This window comes from Echinops telfairi, unplaced genomic scaffold (genome assembly GCF_000313985.2).
Source record: "Echinops telfairi isolate 266 unplaced genomic scaffold, ASM31398v2 ScPeMD7_7457;HRSCAF=8495, whole genome shotgun sequence".
Classification (NCBI taxonomy): Eukaryota; Metazoa; Chordata; class Mammalia; order Afrosoricida; family Tenrecidae; genus Echinops; species Echinops telfairi.
The window spans coordinates 5,726,568-5,752,742 of NW_022111357.1; the positions used below are offsets into that span (position 1 = coordinate 5,726,568).

Below are 26,175 nucleotides of genomic sequence, written 5' to 3' on the forward strand. Positions count from 1 at the left end.
TTTGCTCCCAACCTGTCCAGGACCTTACATTGTCATCTTGACCAGACCAGGCAGTGGTGGGACTTGGGCATGACCTAGTTCTGATTTCAGGCCAGTGGAGATTACAGCTCACGAGGCCCATTACTCCTTTGGATTGTCTCCTTAAAATGCTTTTCTTCGTTCTTCTTTAGAAACCCTGGGGGTGCTGTTGGGTACGTGCTCCCATATACATGCACAGCCTTGAAACCTCCTCTGTAAGGTCACTGCGAGAATCAACTTGACGGCAGTGAGCTTGGCGTTTTGAGTTCACTCTTCTTTGCTCCAGTAATTGCATTCCCGACAGCTGGCTGCTGTGTTCACGTTGCAGCTAAGAACAGCACGTGTTCTTACTTAGCCTCACGTACTTCAAGCAAAAGGCTTCAAGGCTTAAGTTACGTGCATGAGTAAAGGTGATTGCGGTAAAGGATCTGTTGCCAGTAGGGGTTGGTTCAATCATCTCAAAGTGAGAGCAAATGGGCAAGTTGTCCTTAAGTCGAATATCCTAACCTGGGGATATGCTTTACAGCCACAAATAGAGGGATTTGGTATGATCAACACGTACATTTGATTAAAAAAAAACTTTTTTATTGGGATTTAGATGATTTATGGAGATTAACTTTACATTCAATAATTTATTCATCTATTCAAGCCCCCTCAACATACCATCCCTTATTCCACCTCCTTCCCAGGTTTCCTGCTTCCATTCCTTCCTTCCTGACCCTCTGAACTTCGTCCTTGGGTAAATGCTGCCCTTTGATCTTCAATCGTCGATTATTCTAACAGGGTGGCAAGTTCAGTTCCAAGCTTGAAAGTTAATTAAGGGCTATAGTACTGGGCGTCCCACCAGTCTTTAACTGACTCATAAGCTTTCTCTTCTATGCTTTTGTGTTCCGTTCCACAATTTCCTCCCACACTATCCATTTGATGAGATCCTTCTAATCAAATCCTTTTCAGATAGTTGGTAGTGGTAGGTGGGCACTATCTAGTTCTTCTGACATCAGGGCTGTGGAAATTGATGTGTGTATAGCCCACCGGTGCACTGGACTAATAGCTTCTCCTTTTTTTAATATTCATCACTCTTCTGTCCTCTGGATCCAGAGACCTTAATTGCATCTTAGATGCCTACTCATGAGCTTGTAAAGATCCCAGAGCACTGTCTTGTTACTGTGTTAGGCTGATTGAACTTGATGTCTGGAGACTCAGGTCCTGATCCCACAGGCCCAGCAATGGGTTCCCTCAAGGTGTTGTCTAAAAAGGTTTCCAAACCTTGTCCTTTTCCAGTGCTACTACATTAATGGATGTATTTGCAGCAAAAGTAAATACACATGTACAAGTATCTTTTCTTACACCTGTGTAGGTTTCTGAGTATAATCCCACTTTTTCTCCCACACCTGTGCATCCTGTACATCTATCCAAGAATCACTATTGAGGACTGACAACGCAGATTTTGCAGGATAAAAGTAAATCCCTAAGGCCAAGGATGTTAAAACAATACTGCACAGGGAGGAGAAATTTCTGAGAACTGTCTGGCTGACACTATGGACCTTCCCAGAGTGTCACACAGAGTGTCCCAGTCGGTCCCAGGGAGGGAGAAGGAAAGTGGAGTAAGGGGTTGACTGGCCCAGGCTGGTCATAGATTTACTCCTTTGAGGTGGACAGTTGAGACTCTGCTCCTGGGAAATTCATCCAGGACCACCGGTGGCTTCAGTCCCAGGAACCACCCAAATGCTCCCTGCCTGGCTGGGCAGGGTGGGGTGGTAGTGGCCGTCCTGTGGCTTCTTCCCTGACAGCCAAGCTTTGCTCCTGGATGAGCCAGCTGAATCTCCTGTTCTCAGCAGGGAGCCCTGCAGTGTTGACTCCTTGTCTAGATCAGGCACCAAGCCACTTCTTCCTGGTTCTGTCACGGCGGAGACATGACACCGGTACACACGCAAACCTGAAACATCGGGGTGAATAGGAGCGATGACACAAAGTGGAAAAGATACGTGCCGAAGGCCTGCTAGGAACGTAACCACGTGCACGCTGCGTCGCGCGCCCCAATCTCGGGATCAGCAGAGCGGGAAGCCAGTGTCAGGCTCAAAGATGGAAGCCGACTATGCCACTTTGTGTGTGTAGCGCTCCACAGTCCTGGCAGGAGTCTAACCTCCCGGATCAGCTCCTGACAGGACTCGCTACACGTCTCCCAAGGCTCTCATCCCAGGGCTTTGATCCATAGCTCTTCCTGTTCCAATTACCTCTCCAGACCAGCCCCACTGCAAAAACCTGGTCCCTTCCAGTCTCGCTTCATTGTCCACGAGGAGTCGGTTGGAAGCCCTAGTCTCGTCTAAAGACATTCCTAACCCAGAAACCAGCATGGACTTGTGACATTCACGGCCCTCTGGAATGATCTGCAAAATGTACGTGTGTACAATTTTCTAGAGAGAACATCAGCACTTTTGTATGTCCAAAAGAATCCTTGACCCTAACCAGGTCAAGTGCTGAAGGAATCCCTTTGAGGAGACCCACTTCTGACCTGCATCTGCCTGCACCTCAGTGAACAGCTCTCCCTCAGGGTGGGCTCGAGCTGCTTACATGCTTCTTGCTGCCTGTTCACCGAGGTAGCTGATGTTCCTCCGTCCTTCTGCTCCCGCTTTCTCACCGCCACCTGACTGTGGGTTGCAAACCGAGCTGAGTCCTGTACATCACTTACGCATTGTCATCCAGTCGGTTCTGATTCAGTGACCCTTTAGAAGGTGGAACTGCCTGTGAGTCTTTACAGGAGTAGAAAGCCTATCTTTCTCCCACGGAGCCGCTGGTGGTTTCAAGCTGCTGACCTCGTGCTCGGCTGCTCGGTGCGTCCGCAGGGCTCTGTGTCTTGTACGTGGACAGTCTCAAGAGAATAGGAGAATGGGCGACTGTAAACAGGAGCGAGAGAAGCCTTCATCAGGGCAGGTCAAGCTCCAGGTGCTCCCAAGGCTGTTCAGGGGCAAAGCTCTCAGGAATGCTGACAGTTACTCGTCAGGCTTCGGGGCAGGACTGATAACAAGACCCCTCAGCCCTTGTCCCCTCTCCACAACTTACAGACTAGGCTCCTGCCCCATAAAGTGATCACTAAAGACATGGGTACTGCAGCAACATGTGGAAAAATCAGATGGTGCCGGGCTATCAGAAAGAATAGTTTCTGAGGTCTTAAAACAAGCAGCGCTCTAAATAAGGTGTTGGTTAAGTCCACAGGGAAGAAGCACACCAGCATGTATGATCCAAGAGGGATACACAATAAAATGTAAACCTGGAGGCAGGAATAGTCTTGGAGCTTAAATTCTGAACACCTGGTTTTCAGAAGGCTCTGGATGACAGTGGAGGCCAAATACCCATCGGCAGGGTCCCCGTATGGATTAAGCCTTTGGTGAATCCCCCGAGTGTGGGCCAGAGATGGGAAAGGCCTCATTATCAGACTGAGGACACTGTAGTTGTACTTAGGTCATATGGGACACCTTGGCATTGACACCCTCGATACGATCTGCTTTGTCATCTACTTCTGTATATAAAACCCAGGACAGGTATGCCTAGAGAGACAACAACTGGGTTAAGAGACTCAAAGGGGCCTGACAGGAAATGGGGAGCTACCACCAATGAGTGTGAGGTGGAAGGAACAGCCTGGCACTGACTGCAGGGATGGTTGCTCAGTGCTTCTGAACGTGACGGCAGGAACGAGAATGCGCCATATCTGTACGACTTATGTGCCGGTGAAGTCACAGAAACTAAACAAACTCACTTTTTAAAAAGAGCCGATGTTTGGGCCATCGATTCATCATGAAGTCCCTGGTGCCTTCCCCTCGAGAGAGGCCACTGAGGAGTGTCTGCCAGGAAGCAACGACTGCCCTTCTTGGCGTTTTCAATGCTGCTACTGCACCAACATCCAGCATTTCCAAGGCTCTGCTTCCCAAATGGCAATGTCTCTTTGCATCTTGTTGGTAATCACTGTTTTGACCAATGGAAGAATGGAGAACTAAACTATGAGGTGCACTCTTTGGACAACCATGCAACACTGAACAAGAAAGAGGAATCTGCACAACACTTCCACCACGCAGATGGATAAACCTGGAGGACATTATACTGAGTGAAAGAGGTTAATAACAAAGGGCAAACACTAAAAGCAAGCAAACAACAAAGAAAGGGGCAAATGCTGCATGAGACCACTACTGTGAAAAGCCCAGAAAAGGTTTCCACGCTAAAAGGAAGACTTTGATGGGTAGTAGAGACGGGACAGGAAGGGAGGCTAGACCACTGGCTAGAGGGTCAACGCGTGCTAACTTGGTGTGGCAGTTACAGACTCTCCTGTGAGCTTGCAAAGGGGTGGAGTCTAGCCTGTCAATCAAGTCGCACTTTGATGAACCCATTTGGAGGTGCAACCGAGATAAATAGCTGACTGGAGGTCAGATACACACCCCTCACCCTTTGAGACATTCCTGTTAAGACACATGGAGCTACGCTGAAGGAGTCAGAGCCTTGGAGCTGGAGGAGCCATGTGGAGACCCATGCCAGCACTAAGATGCTTCTATCACCACTGGATCCACAAGACTTTCCACTTACTGGCTGGTGATCTTCCTGCATTTGGCATTATTGGATGTGCTGCGTCAGTCTGAAGAGGAAATATTTTATTAAATATGTTTTTGGAGGGCTCTTACATCTTTTATCACCATCCATACACTCATCCATTGTGTGAAGCACATTTCCACATATGCTGCCATCATTATCAAAGCATTCTCTTCTCAATTGAGCCCCTCATATCAGCCCCGTTTCTTCTCCCTCCCTCTCGAACCCTTGAAGTTATAGATTATTATTTTCATATTTTACATCATCCTCTGTCACCCCTGAAGAGGAATTTATAGACTGGTGTTAGACATATGGGCTATTATCAGACTTATGGACTTGATCTGGACTGGGCTGGGCTGTTTTCTCAATATACAATTGTTCTTGTATATCAAGCTCTTTCTTAGACACCCATGAGTGTCTATGAATTTGTTTCTCTAGTCCACCCAGACTAGCACACTTGGGTGAAGGGAAAGCAATATGCAATAAGATTGAGGGCAGCAACCACTTAGGAGGCAAAGACATGGGTAAGAATGCAAGTGTTGACGGCATCAGAGCTCCACTGTCCCATACCTACACTGTCCTCCCCGAGGTAGACAGAAGCTCAGACAGACAGACCTGAAACACCAACCAAACGCCCTGCCATCGCGTCAGTGCTGACTCAGAGGCCCCCTGCGGATTTCCAAGACAGTCACTGTTCATGGTCGTCTTTCTCTGGGGAGCTGCTGGTAGTTCCCAACTGCCCACCAGGTGGGTTGGAGCCCAGCGCGTCACCACTGCACCAGCAGGGCTTCGGAAAGATGGGCACCAAGGCTCACTGGGTGTGACAGGGAGGGTGGGCGTATACTCAGGAACATAGAGCGTGGATGTGCTATTTGTACATGTGCATTTACTTTTGAATGCAAATAAATCCTTGAACGTGATGGAATTAAAAAAAAACCTTAAATCTCAAACCAAAAAGTACCCCACTACCATCAAGTCAAATCTGATTCATAGTGATTTATAAGACACTGAAGTGCCCTTTTGGTTTTCCAAGGCTGCAATTTTGTTGTTGTTGTTAGGGAAGTAGACTGCCTCATGATCTCCCTTGCAGTGGTTGTTGGCTTCGAACTACTAACTTTGCAGTTTGTAGCAGTTCAATGTGTGATCCACTAAGCCACCAGGGCAATCCTTGTGAAGGAGTCTACAGGGGGCAACATTAGGAAAACTTCTAGATAGAATCAGCTCCTTCAGGAAAGGAGTCAGTGGACTTGGGGCTCAGGATCATGGTCTCTTGGAAAATCAAAGTCAATTGGCGTTAACAGTCCAAGGAGCCAGTGTCTTAGCCAACATCCTACTTCGGGAAGTAGGGTCCGGGGCTTTAAAAGCTTGTGATCGTCATCTCAGATGCCAGCTCCTGGTTTCTCCCTGACCAGAGGAAAGCAGAGTGAAGAGAATTCAAGACACGTGGGAACAATCATTCCAGTCGTCTCATGGACTACACCAGCATCAGCCTGAGACCAGAACTTGAAGGCGCCCAGCCACCACCACCAACTGTTCTTAAAGGGACCACCTTTGCAGGTTCTGAATGGAGTGGGGGGACAATGTGTAACAAGACTCAAAGTTGTAAAAGAGCCCAGGCTCGCTGCTCTGATGCACTGCTGAATAAGCATGGGGCTGTGAACCAGAACCGCTCATCAGGACAAAGAAGAAACTGTCTACTCTATCCAGTTTTAGTCCCAGAAACCTTAGAGCCAGAGTCCACTTGACAGCAGTGAGCTTCTGGGATTAACTGGTTAGCTAGACTAGCGATACTCCGAGCCGATGGCCCTTAAGCGCTCTTCAGGGCTAGAAATGAACGCACATCCACGGCTTAACTTCAGCCAGATCATAGGCAGATCTTATAGGGGGTCGATAACACGCTAGGGAGGGACACACACCTTAGAATTGTCAACCATTTGAGATCAAATGGGCTGCACGGGCTCAAGGACAAAGTTCATGAAAAAACAAAAACCACGCACACCAACGTTCTAAAGGCTTAGCCAAGGAGGAATGGAAACCGGAAAGACAAGGAGGAAGTGACCGATGACACTGTAGGAATGGCAGTCAGGGCGAGGCAACAAACTGTGTATGAATGGAATAGAAAACTCATCTATCTACTCTGTAAACTCCCCATTTCACCATTAAAAAAGTGTCCAGAGGTTCGTTTGGGCTTAATGTTTCCACTCACTCTGTTTCGGAAGCTCAAGCCCTGGAGAGGTTGTCCAACTGGGGTTTTAATAATAGAGGGGCCAAACTACAGACACACCCCAGAGGTGTTGCCCTGGGGATGGGCAGAGCCGGGAAGACATGGAAATGCCACAGAGACAGGGCAGTCAACCCTACTGCCCTGGAGATGACAAGAACAGTAGATGTGTCTGATGGAGCCGCGCTGTTTACAAAGAGATATCCACCCATCTATACAAACAGCTACTGGTGTCCCTAACGAAAACAACAAAGATGCTGAAGGTGTGAAGGCTGACTGGGACCAGCAGGTCCTGGGAAATCTTGTTCTGGAGCAAGGCTCTGGCCACGGTGCCTGTGGGCCAGTCAGGGACCCCGGGGCTCCTCCTCCAGTTCCGTCCATTTGGGCTACTGCATTCAGGTGCTGAGGCGGCTGCTCAGCTTCACCCAGGTCTTGGGGAACCCAAGAGTATTCGCCGCTTCTACAGTCAAACACAGCCCTGTTGGTGCAAGCCTTCCTGCAGGCGATGACGCCCACCAGCCACTCCACTGGACAAGGAAGGGGCATCAGCGTCCACGCAGGTTACAGCCTTGGAAGCTTACGGAGGGGTCCTTTCTACTCCCCATGGGGTTGCTATGAGTAGAAACTGACCTGACAAGACCCAGGAAGCCACATAAGGACTGTGTAGAGGAAACAGGCAGACACACGTGGTCCTCGGGAAGCAGCCAGCAGCTGAAGCTGCTCCGAGTTGGCAGGCTAAGCCAGCCTGTGCTCCCGTGGGAAATGGAGGCACATGGGGCGGGAGGGGGGCTAAGCTCAGTCAAACGGGCCTAACATGGAGCAGAAAGGTGCTCCTCAGCCCTTAGCTGCCCGGATGTTGGAGACGTGCAGCAGGTGGGGTCCGGATGGAAGGGAACGGGAGTGTGGAATCTGCCCCGTGACTGAGCTTCAGACAAGACTCATTCAGAACAAATGCTGGTTGTATTGTTGACAGAATCGTTTGTAATAAAAACCCAGGGAAACCCCGTCAGAGCAGTCCTTGTCGCTTCAGATCCTCGTACGTCTTCTTATTCACCACGTTCCCACTGGAGTCTTCGTACTCTTCCTACAAAGGAAGGGGACACGTCGTCAGCCACACCCGGGGAAATGCTGGGAAGCGACACCTGGCCACCTGAGCTCATCGCGGCTCTGCAAGACTGGGGCTCATCGAAGACCGCCCTTCTCAACTGGGGTTCCCACTGCAGGAGAGCCAAGCTCTACTGCTCTGAGGCAGCCACCATGCAAGGGGTCTCTCTCCCAGGGACCTAAACCCCAATAGGGATGTTATGACCCCATCCTTGGAAGATTTGGGGAAAAACAGTCTATCCCAACGGCCTGTGTTTCAGATGAGGAACCGTAGTTGAGAAAGGCCGATCAAGACACTTTTCCAACAATTTCCAAGTTTCTGCTCAAGAGGTGGATGGGGAAGCCAAGAGACTGGGCTTCCCCACAGACCAACTCTGCTTCAGCCTCCCTTCTGTTGAATTCCACTCCACATCAGTGTTGGCCAAGGGTCTGCTGCTGGAAGCCACTGACCTCAGGGAGGGGAACCCGGTGTCCATGCCTGGGCTTCAGGGTGACGGGGCACATCAGCCTCCGTCTCCGAACCTGCTGTCCAGGATGCTAAGGAAGCCATCCCAGCCCCTCCCGCAGAGCGTCTGCTCACAGCAGCTGCCCCTCCAGCACCAGAAGGGCCCTAGCCCGGGCACTCCTGATTACCTCCAGAGACGTTTCAGGAGGGCGAGACAACCCGCCGTCTACTGACACACTAAGTATCAGGGGAAATGCGGCTCACGTGTCAACAGCCAGGCTACTGGCACCGTCAGCCCACACCAGCGTCCCCTATGATCAAGGCCGCATCTTCTCTCCCCTGCTCCATGGTGAAAGCGCTCCATCACTCGGAGCTATCACGGCCAGTGTCCCAGCACCCTCACCCCAATTGGCACCCACCTCAGTGTCGGGCTGCCACCGCTCGGAGGCCTTCTGCAGCTTCAGCTTGGCCCACACTGCAGGGCGAGAAACAAGCAGCCATCAGGATTGCTGAGCACCCGCTGGGGACTGGGCACTGCATACCCCCTGCCCCATGCCTGCCCTCCATCAGCCTCCCCACAGCTGACGCTGCCTGTAGGAGCACTGCTTGCCAGGACATGGGATTTTGGTTCTGGGTCACCTGTAGGCAAAACGCCTTGATGGCAAAATCTACCAGCATCTTTGCTTTGCTTTGAAAGAAAAGTAAATAAATATGCAAGAAGCCCTCACAGGACTGAAAAACGGATGCTCTTGAAGAGAGCGTGGTTCATGTGGAACACCCATGAGTATCCGGGCACAGAGGAACCTGGTTGTCTTGAAGGCTGTAGGACAACGGAGCTCCACAACGTTGGTGGAAAAAATGGAAGTAACAGCGAATGGAGGGGAGAAAGAGAGTGATTGTAAACATAGCTGCTTCAAGTCTAACGGGCACATTTCAAGATCTCAGAGAAAGAGAGATGAAAAACCAAGGCCAAAATGACTAAGAATATGACTGAACGCTTACTGGAGATATTACATACAAAACTCTTACCATCCAATTTCAAAATTTCCCCTGAAGACAAAAAGGGGAAGATCGCTACAAGGCAAGTGAGGACAGGAGCCCTGAGATAAGACAGACACAAAACCTGGGCTGGAATGACTGGAATCCTTCAGAATGGGGCTAGGGAGGTAAACTGGCTGCAGGAATGGAGTGGAGAATTCAGGCCTGCTGCTGGGGAGGCAGATGACAAGACAGTCTTCGCCCACTGACAAGTTATCAGTGTGTGCCACCTAGGTGCTTTCATGCTTCTCATCACAGACGACCACCTTTACACTTGGTAAGCCTGCGAGAAGTATCATAACGGGAACGCTGACGTCTTAAGAAATAGAGGTAACGGAGGTCAACGTGCTTAGATCTGTTCCTGGTATGGAGAAGCCCAGCAAATCTGTTTTTTGTTGTTGTTGTGTTATGTGCCACACACACCTTTACTAATTTGTTTAGAATTAGCCAAAGTCTTCAGACCCAGAAGGAATAAGAATTTAAGGGCTTGCTAGATGCCAGGCTAAGACCCTGACAGAGTTGCTGGCTTGGTCATTTCACAGTCTGATGAGTTAAACAAGTATTTAAAAATGGGAGGATTGGAAAGCTGACATATTTTCTCAAAGAAAAATGGGGTGCATTGTAGCGCACTAAACGAACTCTGAGAGCAATTAAAATAACAGAATGGGACCATCAAACATTTTAAAAGAATGGGCAGTATTAAGTCAGTGGATTGTTTCCCAGGGGAAACCTGACCCACGCAAAGCCAGACATAGGATCTCATCATTTTAGTAAAACAACTGCCCTTGGACATGATTCCGCTAGGATGGAATGCGCAAGTTTCCTAAACGAGATAGCATGAGTTGAGCTCGATGCTGTTGGGCACTGGAGTCACAGCAACCCTGTGGACAACAGAACCAAGCCCTGCCGGGCCCTGCTCCATCCTCACAGCTGTTACGTTTGAGGCCACTGTCGCAGCCACTGTGTCAGTCCATCTCAGGCAGGCTCCTCCTACCTACCAGGAACAATCCTTTTCCAGGGACGTCTAACGCACATGACATGGAATTTCACCTCTCCTCTCTAAGGCGCTTTCTAGCTGTACTTCCTCTTCAAATTTGTTTGTTCTTCTGATACTTTCAATATTCTTATCAAAGCCATAATCTAAAGGCATCAATTATTCTTGTCTTCTGTGTTCACGGTCCAGCTTTGGAATGCATATTTAAGATATCATGCCTTGGGACACACCCACTTTAGCCCTCAAAGTGACATCTGGGACTTTAAAGACGTCTTGTGCAGATCTGTCCAATGCAAATACATTGTGCGATTTCTCGACTGTTGCTTCAAGGAGCACTGCGTGCAGGAATCCAGGAAAAATGAGGCCCACAACTTTAATCTTTTCTATTTCTTACGATGATGTTTATGAAGTTCCAATTGTGAGGATTTCTGCCTCCATGACATTGAGTTGCAATCCATACTGAAGGCTGATGGCTTTGATGTAAGTGGGTCAAGTCCTTTTGGCTTTCAATGCGCGAGGTCGTGTCATCTTCCCGTCAATTGGCCTTCCTCAAGCCCTACTGCACCATCCATCAGCTCTGTTCTCCCGAGCTCAATTTCTGTTGATGTGCTCCGGATACTGGTGTTAAAAGCGTCCTTTGTTCTGTTCGAAGGACTATCTCTCAGACTATCAGGTTCCATATGAGCATGATCAAGCACATCATTCAGTTTGTGATGATCTGCAGAGTCAAATGTCTGTGTGTCCAATAAAACACAAGTAACGATCTTTCTGGGATTGTTTCCACGCCAGGTCCATCTCTCATCAACAGTGGTACTCCTCATTGCACGCTCTGTTCTGAATCCAGCTGAGTTTTGGCAGCTCTCTATCGTCGATGTACTGCTGCCACGCCTGAACGGCCTGCAGCGAGGTTTACCTAGGAGACACTGCTCTGCACTTTGCTGGGTCGCCTCTCTTTACACGGCCACAGTATGCTCCTCTCCTAGACGGGACCTTCTTCTTTCTCATGGCGGAGGCTCTGGATGGCCGCTCCCACTTCAATCCGCCCAGTCTTCTCTTCTCAGTGTGCAGTGTGTCGAGCCTGCTCTCGGGATGGCCTCTAAAGTCAGGTCGGATATGCTCATGGTCAGGTCCAGAGCTCTTCTGGACACGTCTTAATGGTTTTCAGTTTTAACCAGAACTTGTGCACGATCAACTGACGGTATGCTCCACAGGTGGCCCCTGGCCTTATTTTATTTAATGATTTGAGCTTCTCGATCATCTCTTCTCACAGAAATCAAACTGACTAGATTTGTGGAAAGACACAGTGGAGAAGTCCATTATTAGTAAGTACAACCTGGTCAGGGGCTGACTGGAACCTCATGTGAGGTTCAGACTGAAGATGAAGAAAATGAAAACATGAAGCCCATGAGAGCCAAACACGACCCTGAATTACCTCACCTGGATTTCAAGGTCATCTTCGATTTGATGCACTGAACTCTAATGACAGAAGACGTGACGAGCTGTGAAATGACATCAAACGCCATACATGAAGAAAGCAAAAGGCCATAAAGAGACAGGAGAGAAAGAAAAGATGTACGTGGATGTCAGAAGAGACTCCACACTTGCCCGTAATGACAGAGTACCTAAGGCAAACGGAAGAGACGAGGAAGTGCGAGAGGAAGGCTTGTCAACAAATGTGATACGCAGATGCCACAACCCTACTTGCTGAAAGTGAGGAGGACTTGAAGCACTTGCTGGTGAAGATCGAGAATTGCAACCTTCAGTAGAGATTACAGCTCAATGCAAAAACAACAGAAATCCTCACCGGTGGACCACTATATGGGTAGCATTATGCATGACCAAGAGAAAAGACAGAAGGTGGCAAAGATTTCATCTTGCTTGGATGCACATTCGATGCTCACAGGCGCAACACTCACGTGATCAAACGATGCAGCGCACTGAGAAACCCTGCAGCACAAAACCCTTCTCAAGCCTTCAGTGCTGACCAGCGAGGAGGGCACTTTAAGGACTAAGGCGTGCCCGGCTCAAGCCACGGTATTTTCAACGGCCTTGTGCACATGTGAAAGTGGGACACTGAATAGGAAGACCGAAGAATCGATGTATTCGAATGATGGTGCCCAAAGAACAGATCTGTCTCGGAAGAAGTGTAGCCAGACCGTGCCTCAGCGGGCGCAACTTCGCCCTCATATCTTAGACACGTTCCCAGGAAAATGACGTCACGTCTGGTAGAGGGGCAGAAAACCGCACATTGGACCAGACGGACTGACACGGCGGTTACAACGATGGGCTCTACAGAACAGCGCGGCAAGGAGGGCGCAGGGCCAGGTGGTGTTTCTCCCACTGTACACAGCGCTGCTTTGAGCATGAACCGACCTGACGGCACCTAACGACAACACGGTGTTCTAGTTTTGACATCCCCACAACCTGCTGCTCTTGGGCTTTCAGGAGTGGGCACTCAGTCTGGCCTAGGGACCAATACAGCTGACTTACAGGAGACGGCATCTTCGATCTGTGTCACGTTAGCAAAGTGCGCCGTGTTTGGGATGCCCAAACATCTCATGCCATGAGCATGCCGCCATTCCTGGGAAAAGAGAGACACCAATAAGTAAGGTGACATGGGAATCGCTGGACATGCCGCATTAAACCCACTCTAATCGCTCGCCTCCTCTCCCCTCCCTGACTGCAAGGCAGCACTGCTGGAGCAGATGGGGTCTGTCCACTGCTGGCAAACACTTCGTGTTTCCAGAAGACACTGCACCGCTTACCTCCCCCAGCTAGTTTATAGGACCCAGAACCAGTCTTTTTTTTCCTCCCAGAACAATACTTTGGGTCAGGATCACAGAAAACCCAACCGTGACCAGTCACCTCCATGCGGAGGGAAAGCCTGCGGCAGACACACAACCCCCAACCTGCACACGTAATGTATGTGTGTGTGTGTGCTCTCATCTTTGTAAGGAAAGAAGACACTCGGTTGCAGACTATGAGCGGGGAGAGAGCAGGGAGACACTGGCTTCATGAGAGCGGGAAAAGTTTCAGAGGCCGCTCAAGGACTGAGGGGAGAGCCAGGGTAGAGCAGCGACCTCTGTTGTGAGGGACAAGAGGACAGTTCACAGAAATGTGCAAGGCCAGGACTAGTAAATCTCCTCCAATCTGTCTCAAGAAGACTGGGTAAATGCCGTCCCGTGCTCTTCGTATCAAAGAGGCAAGACTCGGCTAAGCCTTAGAGGAAAGCAGTTAGCAACCTCGTGCGTCCCAACCCGTGGGGCAGCACTGAGAAAGACCAAGGAGCCAGCTCATTTGTGATAGATACAGGTCCCCGAGCTTACTGAGCCTACAGCCCCCTTAACCTCAGCACCTGCCTCCCACCCCCAAACCGCCTGCTGGGAATATTGAAAACTTCTGTACTGCAACCCATAACGTGGGATAAAGTGTAGGAATCTGCTTTGGTATACCCTAGATCACTCTGGCACCCCACAGGAGAGGTATCACCCAGTTTGGAAAACACTAGTGTAAGATGTCGGTAAAAAAGAAGCCTAAGAACAAGAGGAAATAGAAACGAGGTTCAAGTAACAGCAGAAGGAATTCTTCAACACCAGCCCTAGTGCATGCGGCCAAATGCTTGATTTTAGATTTGCTCCCCTGTGATTCCTTTAGGTTCTGATCACTAGCAATCTACTGTCACCGCCCCTAAAAAGTCAGCATCTCATACTTCAAGTCCCAGGAAAACAGTTCTGAATCTCTTACAGCAAAGTGCCGCTGGAAGGCCTTGGGCCCTCGGTAGGTGTAGTTTCCACAGATCTCACAGTTGTAGTTGATATTTAGGCCATGAAGCTTATACAGCCAATAAGGAATGGGCTGAAAGAAATCAGATTAAAAAAATGGTATTAGACTACTGCCTGCTAAGACCTGCACTGCTTCTGGTCTCCAAGGAGGGAAGTGGGGTGGAGGGGAAGGGGCAGGCAGAGGTGGTAGCAGTGTCTGGACCTACTTTGCCATCCCAGCCCAGCGGCAGGTTTTTGGGGTTGTAAATGATCTCGTTCTCTTCATCTTCACTCTCACTCTCGCTGATCTGCTCCTCTTCCTCCTCCTCGCGCTCCTCCCCCGTGCGGGCCTGCTTGCGCTGCACGTTTTCGTGAGTGAGATGGCGCTGTTCCTAAGGCAGGCAGGGACACACAGGAAGAGCACTGTCAGAGGACAAGCACTGCAGAGCCAGAAGGAGAACTTTCCTACTGTTTTCTCCTCACCCTTCGTGAGCCTGCAGGCCAAAGGTTTCCCTTCTTAGAGCACTCTTGCTTCCTATCAGAAGCCCTGTCAGCGTGCTGGCCTGCCCAACATGAGACAGTCAAGTGTTTAGCACACTTGCCACTCAGATTCCCACCGAGCACGAGAGTCAAGTCTCATCTGTCTTGTTTGGAAACTGTTTCCCAAACCAGGCCTTGCTTCTCCTTTCTATTGTCATCGCCCTCACCAAGATGACCACCTCACACCGGTCCTCGGCTCTCCCGTGCCAGCAGCTCCCAGTCTGCTCCAGAGCCTCTGCTTAAAGAGGCACCTTGAGTGGCGCACTCAACGGTGTGCAGAACTGCTCCCGTGGGGCTTCAAAAGCTCAAGAAAAAACTCATTTTTGAACTCCATTTGTCCTTGGACTTGAAGTCCCCCTCACAGTGACGTCCTTTCCTGCTGCTCACACAACAAATGGTGATCCTGACTCTCACACCACATTTCTCACTAGTTCCTGAGTGCAGGAGCAGACTGCCCCTTTGCACTGGCTGGTTCCCCTAGCTAGGAACTCAAGCCTGTGCCACCCTATTACTGCAATGATCTTGTCTGTCTCCCCCAACTAGAAGGTGGTCTTTGCAAGGGCGACAGACTGTCATTCACACTGTTGTACTTAAACATCTAGCATGATGCTTGCATGCCAACAGCTAGCAGTAACTGGTGAAACAGTGACAAAAATCCTATCAGTATAGAATGCAAGCCAATGTTAAGAGAATAGTGCCACCTTGCGGCAGGGAGAGCAAAAGGCTCTCAAGCACAAAACTAAACAAGCAACAGAGGGTATATGTCAAGGGCGTAAATTACCCTCCCTGCCACGCTGAGTTGCCAGCCCTGGCACAGCCCAGGTTCCCTGTGGACGACAGACTGTGGCGTGCCGTCCAGTTGGTCCGGAATGACTGTACAGGTCAGAGCAGAGCTGCCCCAGAGGGCATGCTGTAACGTTTAGGAGGAGCTGGGTTTTCTCTCATGGGACTGCTGGGTGGGTGACTCAGAGAATCTGAGTGCTAGAAATGAACACCTGGCTAGTCTCCTTCAACTGAAAGCAGTCCCAACAGGGGAAACCAACAGGTGGTTAACTGGATAGTCATTAGAACAGCGGTTCTCAACCTGTGGGTCATGATCTCTTTGGGGGTCGAACGACCCTTTCAAAGGGGTCACCGAATACATCCTGCATACCAGATATGTACATGATAATTCACAACAGTAGCAAAATTACAGTTATGAAGCAGCAGCAAAAATAATTGTATGGTTGGGGGGGGGCCCACCACATGAGGAACTGTATGAAAGGGTGGCAGCATTAGGAAGGTTGAGAACCACTGCCGCAGAGGGTCTGTCCTTCAGCCAAGGGCAGGACCACACCCATGGCAATGGACAGATAGGTGAACGTCTTAGGAGCTGGTGCCTGAGCCACCCACTCCAATACCTCCTGAGCACTTGCAAGGGGACCGGCTCAGGGCACGTCAAAGCAGACGCCACCGGAAAACTGGTCACTCCAGGGCTCCCTGAGCCACCAGCCAGCGCCTCCACTGAGCAGGGCCCTTTCTTTCACACGCTCTCTGCCTGCCTTCTTCCTACGATATCTTAGCCAGGCTAGGTCGTTTCCCAGCCCAGCCCTTAGCTCCTTGCTGAGCTTATTCAAAGAGCAGCTCACAGCCAGCTTCACACCCCTAGCACATGGCCTTCTACAATTGTCTACACATGCAAGTGATGGCTTCTCATAATAGGTCAGACTCAAAAGGCCACGGGGTAGCCTCTCTCCTATTTTCCTTTTGAGTGTCTGCTTCCTGGCTGTCTCAACATTTGGAGCTCAGGCACAATTCTGGACACTATGTTGAGAAGGGAGCCCATTCTCTATGGCAGGCCCCTAAAGAAATCTCTGGCCTCACAGAAAGGCAGCAAGCTTGGGAACACAGCTAAGAGAACAGTGACTTGCTGAGGGACACGGACCCATTGACTGCCCCACTCGTTTAATGCGCAGTCCTTTCCCTTCCAGTCCCTAAGTAAACATCCTACTTTGGGGGATTCCCATCAATCCCACCCCCACACCTTCCAGCTTTCACTCACCCCGAGAATCTCCACATACTCGTAGACCTGGGCTTCAAGGAAAGCGATGTCTTTGTTCCTCTCAGTGTCTCTGAGAAACGAGAAACGAGTGTTATCACTCAAGGCTCTTTCACCCGCCCCTGCCCCGCATCTGGGCACTGTTCCAGTCACGTTCAAATGAAAAGCAGCCTGGAAGCAAGTGCTCTGCTCCGCTCAAGACCTGCTAACAAATACTGAGGCTCGTCCTCAGAATGTGTGGCAGTACCCTCTCTCCGACCACACTCGAGAAGCTCAAGAGCTATCAACAACATCAAATGCCCATCATCACAGTCTGCCAACAAAAGAGGAGCTGTGGACCAGGCTGCCTTGGGCCCATATCCTGGCCCTGCTGCTAAGCAATTGAGATACAATGAATGCACCCTATAAACTTTGTGTCTTTATCTGTGTAACAAGCAGGGTTGTGAGAATCAGGGGGAAAAGTCCTATAGGAGTACGTGGCACATGAATACATTCAGTGGTCATTAACAAATGTAAACTTTTAAAAAAGTATGTTTAACAATTTAGATGTTTAGTTTCCAAAGTCTACTGAGGTGATGAGAAGTGCCCTACACATGGTTTCAACACCCGAGACCCCAGACTCGAGATCACCTGAGGACAGTGTGTTCCTGGTTTGGATGAACAGTGCCAGGGTTCTGTCATGAGCAGAAACACAGAGCAGACTGGAGCTATATCTACAGAGGTCCAAAATGATAATCAAATTGGCTTTACAATCTTTGTTGTGGAAAAAAAAATTCTGCTTGAGTATAAAATAAAAAGACATCCACAGAGGTGTCACCTCAGCCACTCACCGCTTGGTGCCCTTGGACTTGGGGTTTTTGGCGAACAGAGAGGTGTCAAGCGACTCCAGGGACTTCCCTTTGGTGCTGAACAGTCGCTGGGCTCGCTCTTCGAGGGTCCTAGAGACAGGAGAGCAGAGTGTCTCGAGGTGAGTGCATCATAAACCTGCCCCCTCTCACAAAGGCGCCGACACACATTCCCAGGACCCAAGACAGGGACAGCAGCACTTACCCGCCGCATTTCAGGCCTAATGCCAAGAGTGCAGATTTCAATCTGTCCAGACCCAGGGAGGCCAACTCCTGTGAAAAGAGGGGACACATTGCATATGCAAGTACTCAAACCCAGGTCTCCTCAAGCTGCTGAGTGGATGTGGGTGTGCCAGAGGCGATGGCAGAGGTTTACATTCCACAGCCAATCTCCCAGTCGTCCGTTCAACCTCATAGAAGAACTGGCCTGCTGGTCAACCTCACACTTAGCCCTACTGGTACTCGCCTCACCTCCACCACAGCTGAATGCCATTAGTGGCACTACGGTTTTCAAAGCACCTTCCCACATTCTTTGCAAGTATCTGGCCCCAGAAACTGGTGTCTTCATCATAATATAAGCATGGCATTACAATCAAGAGAGCGAGTGGTCGCTCGAAAGGCGGGGCAGATGAGCTCAGTGCAATGGCTAGAGGAAACCTACCTCCCAGGAGGAGAAAGCAGAGAGGTCAAGGTGGGCTCCGGCATGGGTCAGGGCACTGCTTGTCTCTTTCTGGTAGAAAAACAATGTGTAACAGTTACTGAGATCCAGGACGAAGGTAAGGTAATCAACTAAACTGCCAGCTGGACGGGCCCTTTCATAGAACCAGTGATGAATAAGGATCAAATTGTTGCAGGCGTGGGAGAAAAATACAATCCAGGTGGCCCATTATCTCTCTGAGGGCTCTGTAAACACCCAAGCGTATCCCCAAGAGTCAAGATACATAGTAGAGATTTCTAACATGTCATCTGATCAGGTTTGGGCCCACAGGAACCATACAGCAGAAATAACATGGCTGGCAAAAATCCTAGGTCCGGTTTATAGCAAGTGGGTCCTGCAAACCTTGTTCCAAAGCACAAAGAGAAAACCTTGCATACCTGGCAGAGAACACCTCGTGGCCACAAGCGATACTGAGGGGCTCAACAGCTAACGCTCCTGACAGGGAGAGTGAGGCTCACCATCAAGTCAGTCCCGTCCCACCCACACCTCCGCTGAAGCTCACCGGCCATCCCGGAAAGGTGCCGTTGTCCCACTTCTTCTCAAACTCATTCTGAATCTTCCCAAACAGCTCGTTCTGGTCCTGCAGTGGCTTTACCCTGTCTGTGTAATCCTGAAGGTACTCAAGCAGCATCTCCAGGTATCTGTACAGGGACAGGCAGGAGAGAGCGAGCAGTTTCCCAAAGTTGCTACACTGTTATAGACTGTGAAATCTATTTTTAATCCCAGTATTACTTGTTTTTAAAGAGCTCTTGGGGGAGAGGGGAGGAGGAAGGGAAGGGGAGGGGGAAAAAAAGGAAAATGAGCTGATTCCGGGAACCCAAGAGGCAAGCGAATTCTGGGAATAATGAGGACAACAAATGTATAGATGTGTTTTATACAATTGATCTATGTATTGTGATGAATTGTATGAGCCCCAATAAATTGATTAAAAAAAAAAAAAAAGAGCTCGCAATTGGTCTCCTCCCCCACCCCCCAAAAATGTCACTGCAATTTGGACTTCTCCTTTTCTTGCCGTTTTCCACCCTCATGACCCGATTCCAGTCTGAAATTTTAATTAATTCTATACATACAAGATTTCAAGTAAAAGAAAACCTGCAAAGGAGAAGCAGGTGGGAGTGCAGATCAGCACCCTGGGACACTAACAGACTTAACTTCCCAGTTACACATCAGACCCAGGCACCTCACTGCCATCACAATCTGAGGGCGTGTCATGTTCTTCCTTTGAACTCCAAAGACACACCACGAACAGGTGCCCTATACGCAGATGAACTGGGACCTTGTTTCTGTCCTTCAGCTAACCAAATTCAGAACTTGGTCCCTACCCTTCACACAAACTAAGTTTCTAACAACTGAGCAGAGGCTTCAGAACGATCAGTACCCACCTTTTGTATTCCGCATTCTTCCTTTCTTTTGGAATGTCAAACAACTGGTCAAAGACAGACAGGTATGTGATATAATCCAGCTTCTACAAAGAGATGACACAAAACCCAATCACAAGAGCAGCGTCAATCAATGAGATCAAAATGGAGTGCTCCTTAATAAACCAATGAGGCCGGGCCCACTTTTTATTTCCCATCATTCAAATGCTATATTAATTGTGGTTTGAATCCCACTGGACTGAGAAGACTAACATCCACAGTTAACTTTGCAAAGCATAAGTTAAGTTCATGGCCAGTAAAGGAAAGTCAACACGTACTGAAACTTACTGAATGCTGGCACTTGTTTAAGGACTTTGGCATCCGTTACATCCTAAAGATCTGAAAGGTGCCATTTTCTGCTCACACAGCCACTTACTGCGCATCTGTGCACCCGATACCAGTACCGGGACGTAGCAGAAAACAACACCGCCCAAGGACCTGCTCTTAGGAGAATCTAAAGGACGCCCCCTGAATTTCTCAGATTACTTCCTCACAAGTCCATGAGAAACTTAATCATATACTTCCTTGTGCCCTTTCTGGGAGTGTCGTCTCTTAGAAGTCATTTTTTCCTAACATCTTAGTTACACCTTTTAGACAGTCCTTCTATGTCTGTAGCACTGTGAGTATAACACAAAGGTCAAGAGATGTACTAGTGGCTTTTTAAAATCAGTTTTACAAAAGCATTAATGCGCGGTGTCTTCATTACAGAAGTGTGATCTTCACTTTGAATGCGGTGTCGTTCCATAGCAGACCGCCTCTTCAGAACACACAACGCTCTGGAACCGCCTCACGTGCAGCAGCCCCAGCCCAGCACCCTGCTTCAGACCTGCCTTCCCTCCCACCTTACCTCAGACGCCTTCAGGTTAATGTATTTCAGGTAACAGTCATGGAGATCGAGGTACCGACCATATCCCTCCTCATCTGTGAACTCCACCAGGTCTGAAGGGATCAGAGACATCAATGATTCAGATACTAAAGACCACTTTCTTGGACTGGCCTTTTCAAACGGACTCCTTGCTCCATAAAGCAACTCTTCACCAAAATGCGACACACACACCACCACCCCCCTCCCAGTCCTCCTGTAGTGAACTGGCCTGGGCTCTCTGGGCCAGTGAGTCTGAATCAGGCTAGCACACAATGAACGTTTTACAAGAAAATAATGGAGCCCTGCTTTCCAGCACTCAAAGGGCAAAAAAGCCTGTGCTTCTGTCTGTGCTACGGAATGCTAATGCACTCCTACTTACTCTGGGCCTCTTCACTGGGATTCTCTCGAGCCTTCAGGAGCTCCTCAAACTCCACAGACATGGGCACACAGATCTGAAACAAGAGTTTAGGAGGACCATGAAACACCAGAACTGTAATGTCAGCAGAATGGGACTGCTGGTGCTTTATTTAGCAGTGATTTCTCAACAGGAACACACTACTCTTTTCCAATCACTTTGCTTTTATTCTTTCCCCTTTTGGTATGAACTAAAAATTGCTAAAGTAACACATACTCATAAAACTTAATACAAAAAAAGATAACGAAAACAGAAAAGCTTCCTTAGTCTCTCTGAAAGGAAAAACTACTTATTAACAGCCTAGACTAAACACACCCAGACATGCGTCTGTGTCCAGGGTGCCCAAGCTTTGTTGCACATGAGATCACCAGGGCAATTTAAGAAAACCCTGACCATCAGTCACACCACATCTCCTATCAATCAAATCAGAGCAGCAGGTGAGTCCGATGCACGACAAAGTCTACTTATTTAATATACATGCACACCCCTTATATGCACAAAGTAAAAAGGTTTGGATTTTATTTTTCGCATAAATGGACTTGCTTTCCTTGTTTACTTAACCTGCATGCCATCCAATTATTCCCTGACCCATTTTTACCTCATGACCTCTCTACCAGGGCTGGAACAAGGTGTTCTCTCTTGATTAATGAGACCTCGTGATCGTTCCAGCCTCTTCCTTTTTCTGTCTGTTCTTCTATCTAGCTACATCTTCTTTATACGTCTTATCACTCCCCTTTCTCTTCTCCCTTTCTCTGCTAGCCTTTCAGATGCACTTGATCTGCTACGGCGGTCTTTCCGGGTTCTTTATCCGTTCCATACCTGATTACCCGTGTGCTCCGACAAACACACTCCACACCGACCCCTCTGTTTTAGCTAAATGACAATTGTTTTCGAAGGGGCAGCTACGTGGCACATCTCCATTTCTTTACATGCTTTTCTTTCGTACGCTCTTTGGATAGACGGGGGCGAACGTTGAGATGGTCCATACCTCATTGGGATGCTTGCGGTGGAACTCCTTTATTTGCTTGAGTCTATTATAGAACTCGGCAAACTCATTGGGTCCTGAAATGGCACTGAGCTCCTCCTTTCGTAACCTGTTTCAGGAAAAAAATCCAAAGAGCAAAGAACATAACGTCAGTCCTTGAACCGTGGCTCCTCCGAGGTACCAATTCCTGGATTGTCTGTGACAGTCACTTACCCATCCTTATCGTCATACAAATCCCTCAGGTTCCCACTGACCTCCATGTACCTCTGAAAGGCAAACACAGCTCATCAGAATAAAGCCATCTGCCAGCGACAAAGGCAAGGCACAGCGAGGGCTCTCTAGTCATGGCCAGGTAACCCAGCAAATGCCTTTAAAGGGTCTCTACCTTTAATCGTGAGACATCATTTAATTCTCATGGAATCCAGATTTCTGGATCTTCCATCTAGACCTCCTAATCCAAGCAATCTCTAGATCTTGAGCCTTAATCAAACAGGTCTCGTAAGTCACTTTTGAGCCCTTGTGCTCTTTGGGAAACTCATCTTGTGCAACAGTCAAGTTTCCAGAAACAAACTCCAAGGTCAGACTGAAGCTGTTTTAAGGTAACGCGTTGATACATAAAACACTGACAAGTTGCAATATTATGGATTTAGAAACTTATTTTCCTTTATCCTATTTTAGAAGGTAGACAACTTGGAGCCTCAGTAGACATCTTAGGAAACTGAGTTCCTTGTTTGACTTATTTTTTATTTTTTAAATGATGCAGTCTGGGCTTGTCATAAAAAGGAGAATCAGAATAAAGGCCTGGCTGTTTCAGTTAGCCTCACAAGGGCAGTTGAGTTGATAGTTCTTTCTGTCTCATTTTAACATGAGAGTTTGGCTATGAGCTAATTGTTTTGTTTGGGTTTTTTCACCTACTATTAACTAGCAAGGTTAAGGCTGGCTTTGCCAGTTTTCACCAGATCATTCATTCTTAATTCTTTCCTATTACAAAATAATAACGACTTCCTATGTGAGACTGTCTTTAAATGACACAACTTACTAAAAAAATTTGATCTTCAATAGCTACTCTGAAAGACTTTGATATAAATTAATTTGAAGTGTACTGAAGAAAAGAGTTGCTTATCTTGAATTGTTTAACCAGGCTTCCTAAGACAAAATGTATTCTAAATTCTCTAAAGAGTCCTTAAGACGTGAAGACAGGCTTATGAAAACAAGTGTCCTACTTCTCTTTATTCTGATTAGTTTAAAGATAAATAAGTGTTCACAGAAATAAATATTCCTGATATCCTGAGAAATTAATTAAAAAAAAGTTTCCAATTTCACTCAGAGTAATTTAGGCTAGGCTGGGTAATTTGTCCTAAAATGAAGACTGGTTGTTCTAGAATGGGCAGAAAAAAGGAAAGAGAGAGAAGTATAGGAAAACTAAGCTGGAAACCTAGAAGCTTTTTAAAAAGTTAGAAAGGCTAGCTAAGATTTGAAGAGTTTTTCTTACAGAATTAAGGAAAAGGTTTTTTTAATAGAAAGTAAGGTTAAATGGATTACCAAGAGATTAATAAAGACACAAGTATTGAGGGACTCCTGTGAACAGAGTGGACAGAGTTGATATCCTTTAATGATATACAAAAATAAGGATCAGACAGACACTGACAAATTTAAGTAAGACAAACATTACCTCAATAGAGATATCAGAAATGGGGCAGACCCCCACATGATCACCATAAACAAGTTCTCTAATGTAGAGAAAGTTTTAAAAGATAAAAATCACAATAAAAAGCTGCCCCATAATGACTTAGAAAATGTTCCTATCCCGAAGGTGGCTGACATGAACAGAAAATTTGAGTTCAAAACCAGTTGGCAAAGTCTTTTTTTTTTTCTTTCTTTCAGTTGGCAAAATCTTAGAAGAGCTAAGGTTAAATTGAAAAAATATGGGAACTGGTGAAAGTCTGACCAAAAGTTGAGAATATTTCAACTTAACTTAGTAATTGATTTGTGGTTTACAGGCTTGAAGATAATGTCCAGGGTTTGGAAAAATAAAAAACTTTGATGGATACTAAATTGGGTTAATAACATGTTGTATCTGGTAGAAGCCCTAGAGCAGCGGTTCTCAACCTGTGGGTCGCGACCCCTTTGGGGACAGAATGACCTTTTCACAGGGGTCACCAGATTCATAACAGTAGCAAAATGACAGTTATGAAGTAGCAATGAAAATAATGTTATGGTGGGGAGGGGGTCACCACCACGAGGAACTGTATGAAAGGGTCGCGGCCTGAGGAAGGTTGAGAACCTCTGCCCTAGAGGATAGAACAGAAGAGTTCTACAAGTTTCCAAGGCTGTAATCTTTGTAGACATGGACACATCTTTGTAGACATGGGATACATGGGAGGTACTGGTGTGTCCACACCGCTGACCTTTCTGTTAGCAGTCCAATTCTTAACCACTGTCCCACCAACGTCCTTAAACGGGATATTACTCGGCGCCATCAAATCAATTGATGCGTAGCCAGTTTATGTAGAACAGAACAATGAACTCCTGCCTGTCTTGCACCATCCTCACAACTGTTGCTTTGAGTCTATTGTTGCAACCACCTCCTTGACAGCCTTTCTCTTTCGCTGACCCTCTTTCCTTCACCAAGCATAGTGTCTTTCTCCAGTCAACGGTCCCTCCTGACAACGTAGCCACATGAGACGTGGCACAAAAGCTTGCCATCCTCACTTCCGAGGAGCATTCTGACTTCTTTACATAGTTCACTTGAACTGTTTGCCAAGCAGACTGAATATAAAGGTGGTAAAAGGTTAAAATTCTGATGCACACCTTTCCTGTTAAAATAGTGTTTCTTCTTCAGTTTGAATTACTGCATCCTGGACTGTCAGTTTCCACAAGAGTACAACCAGGGGTCTGGAATTGCTATTTTTGCATTACGATCCATAATTGCTTATAATTCACACAAATACCTTTGTATATGTGGTATTATCTGCTCCAGCCAAATCTATCTCACATCAAAACAGCTATCCCTTGTTCCACACCCTATTCTGAATCTCACTTGAATTTGCGGCAGACCCCTGGTCAATGTACTGCTGCAACCATTTAATTCTCTTCAGGAGAATTTTAATTGCATGTGATTTTGTTCAGTAATTTCCACATTTTGTTGGGTCATCTTTTCCAGAAGAGGCACAAAGATGGATCTCTCCCAGTGTCCTGGCCAGGGAGCTGTCGTCCATATTTCTTGGCAGAGGCAATTAAGTGCTTCCATCATCACATCCATTTGTTGTAACATCTAAATCGGTATTTTGGCAATTCCTGGAGCCTGGTTTTTCCCCACTGCCTCCAGTATAGCTTAAGCTTCTTCCTTAAATACCATTGGTCCTTGATCATCGAATATCAACCTGGCAATCTATTTCTACAAGCGTTAGGCAGTGAACACCTTAGGAGCAGCAGCTGCACACGGTCGGTCGGATAGAGTGCTGGAAGAGGAGCCCTTCGGGTTGGAATACAAAACCAAACTCACTGCCATCGAGTCACTTCCACTTCACCGCGACCTCACAGCACAGGGCAGGACTGCCCTGTGGGTTTCCAAGACTGCAACTCCTTCCTCGAATAGAAAGCCTTGTCTTTCTCCCATGGAGCAGCTGGTGGTTTTGACCTGCCAAGGTATATAACCCACTACGCCACTGCAGGGGAAGGCACTTCCTCAATATCAAACCAAACTCACTGTCATCAAGTCAATGCTACCTCACAGCCAACATTAATGACTTGAACAGAATAAAAACATTGCGTCATGATGTAGCACAATTCAAAAAGAGAAGCAACAGCTATGGAATGTCACAAGTACGCATCTAGAAAATGTTGTGAAAAATGAAATGGAACTGAAGATTGGTAGCTTAGGCATTAGTGAACTGAAACAGTGGCACTGGGCATTTTAATCTACCATACCAGGAATGAAAAGGAGCCCTGGTAGCATAGTGATCAAGTATTGGGCTGCTAAGTACAAGGTCAACAGTTCAAACCCACCAGTCACTCCGCAGGAATAATGCCACGCTTTTTACTCCATTAAAGAGCGACAGCCCAGGCCTGCCTGGATAGGACAGGCTGGATGAGCAATCTGGAGGAAAAAACAACGGGACTGACAGTTCCAGGGGGACATGGGAGAGGGGGAGGTGGGGGGAAGGGAAGAGGTGTTAACCAACCCAGGGACAAG

General features: G+C 47.8%; 1 protein-coding gene across 1 annotated transcript in view; it reads right to left on the reverse strand.

The window, feature by feature from the left end:
• Nucleotides 1-7,755: 7,755 nt before the first annotated feature.
• The window catches only part of SF3A3 (splicing factor 3a subunit 3), a 22,596-nt gene continuing 4,176 nt past the window's right edge, over nucleotides 7,756-26,175 (reverse strand). Inside the window, exons 3-17 of the mRNA XM_004704952.4 lie at nucleotides 22,194-22,246; nucleotides 21,984-22,089; nucleotides 20,960-21,032; nucleotides 20,563-20,654; nucleotides 19,680-19,762; nucleotides 18,800-18,938; nucleotides 18,241-18,309; nucleotides 17,785-17,852; nucleotides 17,565-17,672; nucleotides 16,738-16,807; nucleotides 14,384-14,548; nucleotides 14,140-14,250; nucleotides 12,886-12,976; nucleotides 8,783-8,838; nucleotides 7,756-7,898 (exon numbers count right to left, since the gene is read on the reverse strand). Of these exons, the coding sequence (XP_004705009.1) occupies nucleotides 7,821-7,898; nucleotides 8,783-8,838; nucleotides 12,886-12,976; nucleotides 14,140-14,250; nucleotides 14,384-14,548; nucleotides 16,738-16,807; nucleotides 17,565-17,672; nucleotides 17,785-17,852; nucleotides 18,241-18,309; nucleotides 18,800-18,938; nucleotides 19,680-19,762; nucleotides 20,563-20,654; nucleotides 20,960-21,032; nucleotides 21,984-22,089; nucleotides 22,194-22,246 (1,362 nt within the window). The 3' untranslated portion in view covers nucleotides 7,756-7,820. The remainder of the gene's footprint in view (nucleotides 7,899-8,782; nucleotides 8,839-12,885; nucleotides 12,977-14,139; nucleotides 14,251-14,383; nucleotides 14,549-16,737; nucleotides 16,808-17,564; nucleotides 17,673-17,784; nucleotides 17,853-18,240; nucleotides 18,310-18,799; nucleotides 18,939-19,679; nucleotides 19,763-20,562; nucleotides 20,655-20,959; nucleotides 21,033-21,983; nucleotides 22,090-22,193; nucleotides 22,247-26,175) is intronic.